The following is a 5,000-nucleotide window of genomic DNA, read 5'->3' as shown; positions in this document are numbered from 1 at the left end:
TAGATATGAATATGTACATGTATGTACATATATATATATACATATATATATACATACATACAACACACACATACACATACATATATATATATATATATATATATATATATATATATATATATATATATATATATATATATACATATATATATATATTTATATGTATTATGTCTGTTTATATATATATATGTATGTATGTATGTATGTATACACACAGAGGGTGAGAGAGGGAGAAGAGAGGGAGAAGAGAGAGAGAGAATTTCCGTCTACCAAATTCATTCACAAGGCACTGGCTTGCCCGGACCAGTAGTAGAGATAGTAACCCATAGGCCACACTGTGGGACTGAATACAAAACCACAGCTGCAAAACCAACTTCTTAACCACATAGCCATTTGCGCACAAAAAAAAACCTTATCCCAGTTTGCATATTGGAAAGGAAATTTCCAGTTACAAAAGTTTATGATCAGCCATGACCAAAAGAAGACCCAGAGTATTTCGTTTATTATGTGTTTACCATGGGTAGTGGATTGGCAGAATCCTTAAAGCGTTAGGCAAAGAGTGGTTTGAGGTAATACTTCTGGTTTTTACGTCCCGGGAGCTTCGATGATGTTCCAAACTCGTCGAGGTCAACTTTAGCTTTTCGAACCTCTGGTGTCGATAGAATAAAATACCAATCTAGGACTGTATATGATATTATAGTCCTACCCTATCTCCCCTCCAAAATTATTGGCTTTGGTCTTAAATTAGAAACCATTGTATATACTCCAAGAAATTGTCAATTGACTCATTAGCATATCTATTGAATTATCAGGTAGGTTTGTTCGCTTTTTTTTTCTTTCCATATATTTTAATCCTTTCCAGTGTTATATGATTTAACACGAAAAATGAATTCATCGTAGAGTTTAAGAGGCTTTTTATAGCTCTGTTTTCCCTTAACAACTTTTGTTTATTGCTTTTGAAATTTTAAGGATTTTTGCCTCTTTTCAGACTATGTAGCTCAAGTAGATAAATGAACGAACGACTTTATCTGACAACCGAATAATTTATCAATTATTCTTTAATTATAATTATAATTTATTTCTTCTGCTTTTATTGCTTTTCCAGTAAAAGTTAGGCTGACTTCAGGCTCTCTACCTCATAAGGGGACTGTGGAAGTATTATTTAATGGACAATGGGGAGGCATTTGTTATACAAATGATGCCAACATTGGAACTGTTCTGGCTCGAATGATGGGTTACACGTAAGTACACAAACTCTGTTAGTGTTTGTTCTTGTTTTGTTTGGCTCTTAATGGCTTAAGTCAGAGGAGAAAGGACAACCTCTGTGACTCTTTCCGTGAAATATCCCCGAAGCAGAGACCCGGCCTGGATGCTAACAATAAAAAGGTAGTAGCTAAAATCACTTCAAAGCCGGATGGGGTGGATAAAACCAGATTCTTATTATGTGTCCCACTCAAGAAGACATTATGTCTGCCACTCAGCCTCAAAAATAGCATTTTCAACGAGCTTCCTCACTCTTTCCGTTTTCCAAAATCCACTCACAAGATCTAAGTCGACCTCACATTGTGGTTGAAGACATTTACTCAAGTTACCGCACATGGGGCTTGAAACCGAAAGCACATAAATACCCGTTTGGTCTATAATATACTCATTTGCTATAATATACGAGATTTTTTATTTTGAAAATGTTTCTTTTACTTTCTGAAAATATGAAATGAATTAGAGAGAGTAACATAACAATATGTAAGTGGATGGGAGAGAATACGATAGAGAGGAAGTCAATAGAAGGAAAGCCATCAGGTTGACTCTAGACACAGCGGAGGTTGCTTCAAGATGTCTGTGGTAGGCATTAGAAGGTAGAAGCACTGCAAGGGTAGTGTTTACTGGACACAAGCTGATCAGCCCCAGCTGAACCACCAAGTTGAGTGCTTGATGTTGCAAGACTCAAAACACTTAATGACCCCCAAGAAATATCACTGATGGTGTGTCTAGATACATCACAGGGTGATATATACAAAAACTAATATCAAAAAGAATCACAGTATTGACCGACATTAAAGGAAACTGACGGCAACATGCATAAAAGGTCGATTAAAATTCTTTACGCCACTTAGTTACTTCCCTTCACGTTCATCCTTCTCAATTATTATTATTATTATTATTATTATTATTATTATTATTATTATTATTATCGGACAGTGCATAAGTTAGATCGTGGCCTGCTGTATACGCTTTGGCTTAGCTGGACTTCGATCGTGGTATCTTCAAACTGATTTTACACAATGTATGTTGATTCATAACTCCATATACTGTATTCAAATATCGCCGGGTTAGTCTTTTATTTCTAGCCGTTCAAGATCGATATTAATAAGCCAGCAATCACCTGACTTCGATTCAATCGATCATATACGAGTGTAATATATGAACGTCCTATTTATAGGTTATTATTATCAAAGAATGTCTCACATTTGTGATAATTTATAACATACATGCATAAATACATATTTATGTGTGTATGTGTGTATTATGTATATATGTATGTGTGTGCGTCTGTGTATTCATTATATATTTATGTATTCGAAACTGAGACTTCAATTCGTCGATATTGTCCTTTAATTTGTATATACAAATGAATATATATATATATATATATATAATATATATATATATATATATATATATATATATATATATATATATAATAACATATGCTCAAAAGTTCATATTGAAAGACTATGTTGTATAAATTATTAGTTATTTTGTAATATCACAGATAGTGTCAAATAAATATATATATAAGCATAAATGGGTTAAAGATTCACTACAACTGTTCCAGACGTATTTTTTTTATTGAGGAATAGTTCAATTACAACGATTACATCATGAAAAGGACGTTTTCGTCAGGTGATTAAAACAAATTTTCTCTTGAAGTCTGACCTCTTTTCAGAGGAGGAGAAAGAGACAAGCAAACCAAAAGAACAAGAAGAATTAACCATAGTACATGATTGGTACTTTATTTATTAACCCTGGAAAGATAACAAGCAAGTTTAACCTCGGTGGGATTTGAACTCAGAGCATAAAGATCGGGAAGGACTAACACAAAGCTAGTTATCAGGAGCTGTTACCTTTCTTACAATATAAAATTATAATTTTCATAACTGATCAAATTGCATTTTCATGTGAGACCTATATCATAGTTCCCTGATAATTAATACAAGTGCAAACGAGATCCTCTACTCGGTCACCCGATTTGATGGATAGTCAGAAGGGGCGAGATTTGGACTCAATGCAAGGTGTTCCAGCAACTCAAAAACCAATTTTTCAATGGTTTCAACGGTGTGAGCGGACATGTGTGGGAGCGCATTGTCGTGCAACAGTAATAGTTCCTTTAACAATAGACCTCAGCGTATGGTGAATTGCTGATTTCAGTTAATTGGCCAGCATTTCACTGTAACTTACATTGGTAACTGTGGGCCCTTTTTCCTGGTAATGTTCCAGTATAGGCTCTTTTGTGTTCCAAAAGGCTGTTACAATCACTTTCTTTGCATAAGATTGAGTCTTGAATTTCTTTTCCACTGGCGATTCTGGATGTTTCTGCTCCATACTCTGCTTTTGGATTCTGGCTCAAAGTGATGGACTCGTGTGTCATCTTCTGTGACTATTCTCACCAAAAAAGCTTCGCCTTCATCGTTGTAGCGATTGTGTAACCGTCGACATATCTCCACACGATTGCACTTAAGCTGTCATGACTTTACAGAAGAGAAACTTGCCGTAGATGATTTCGTATGCAGAACCATGACTAATTTGTACAGAACATACCACTTTATCGATGGTCACCAGAACCATCTCTCTAGCTTGTTGAATCTTCACTTTCGTCGTGGAGGTCGATGGGCTTCCTGCTCCCTGTTTGTGCTTTACACTTGGTCGACCATTTTTAAACTTCTCGATCCATTCATATTCATTTCTACGCGGTAGAGCACTGCTGTCTTCGTATTGTAATAAAAGCCTACGACGAATTTCAGCCCATGACACATTTTCAGACAGGAGAAATCGGATCACTGATCACTAGATCTTCCTTGGTGTACACTACCAGTGGAGCGGCCAGGTTTTCTTTGTAAGACAAGTAAGAAAACTAGAGCAACCAAAGTCAAACGTCGGTTGCATAACCACAAGAATACTAGCTTTTGGCATGCGAGTGTTGAAGACAATTGCGACCAACATAAAGAAACTTTTAGAGGAAGTGTGGACAATTTTTAACTTCCTTTAGTATGTGTGTGTATAATTATATATATATATGTGTGTGTGTGTGTGTGTGTGTGTGTGTGTGAGTATGTGTGTGATTGGAGTGTGTGTGTGTGTGTATGTGTGTGTGTGTGTGTGTGTGTGACTGCGTGTGTATCGTTGGCGATTTTCTTTCTCCGTCTTCCCGTCCTTGGACCTTTCCTTTTTCTATGTTTCTGACGAAGAGCTCCGCTCGAAACGTTAAATCCTCCTTTTTTCTTTCCTTTCCTGAGCGTCCAATAACACTATACTTGTTCCACGTCCTCGCGTTGTTGTGTTTTCTCTTTGTCCATGTTTGGATTAACTATATATATTCTTTATTTAACGTCATTCTTTGATATTTCTAGAAAAGGTACAATATATCCAGTAAACCCAACACTTCCGCTTCTGAAACATTCAAAGTGTAATGGAAACGAACCTTCACTGGGTGGGTGTCCAAGCTTGGTTTGGAGCACAACTTGTGCACCAAACAAAATCATTGGTATAACTCTTTCCAAAGGTAAGATATTATTTATCAGTAATTCCTTATAAGAAAGCTGTTATTTGCTGAGTAGATCTTAAGTACATATGCACCTGATTGAAAGGAACTGTGAAAAGGTGTTTGCCATTTAGATATGTTGATATAAAATTTGCATGTAGGAAAGTTTCTGTTGCAACTTTGATCAGTATTCTATTTATTGCTAAGTCATATTCATTAAGGGCTAAACCCCTATTCTAAA

The 5,000-nt window shown here is 35.8% G+C and overlaps 1 protein-coding gene across 1 annotated transcript in view; it reads left to right on the top strand.

Moving 5' to 3' along the window:
- LOC115212326 (deleted in malignant brain tumors 1 protein-like) overlaps positions 1-5,000 on the top strand; it is a 71,310-nt gene that overhangs the window by 21,241 nt on the left and 45,069 nt on the right. The window contains exons 7-8 of the mRNA XM_029781190.2: positions 1,106-1,241; positions 4,629-4,780. Of these exons, the coding sequence (XP_029637050.1) occupies positions 1,106-1,241; positions 4,629-4,780 (288 nt within the window). The remainder of the gene's footprint in view (positions 1-1,105; positions 1,242-4,628; positions 4,781-5,000) is intronic.

Source organism: Octopus sinensis, linkage group LG5 (assembly GCF_006345805.1).
Source record: "Octopus sinensis linkage group LG5, ASM634580v1, whole genome shotgun sequence".
In the NCBI taxonomy this organism is placed as follows: domain Eukaryota; kingdom Metazoa; phylum Mollusca; class Cephalopoda; order Octopoda; family Octopodidae; genus Octopus; species Octopus sinensis.
This window is presented reverse-complemented; position numbering and strand designations above follow the sequence as displayed.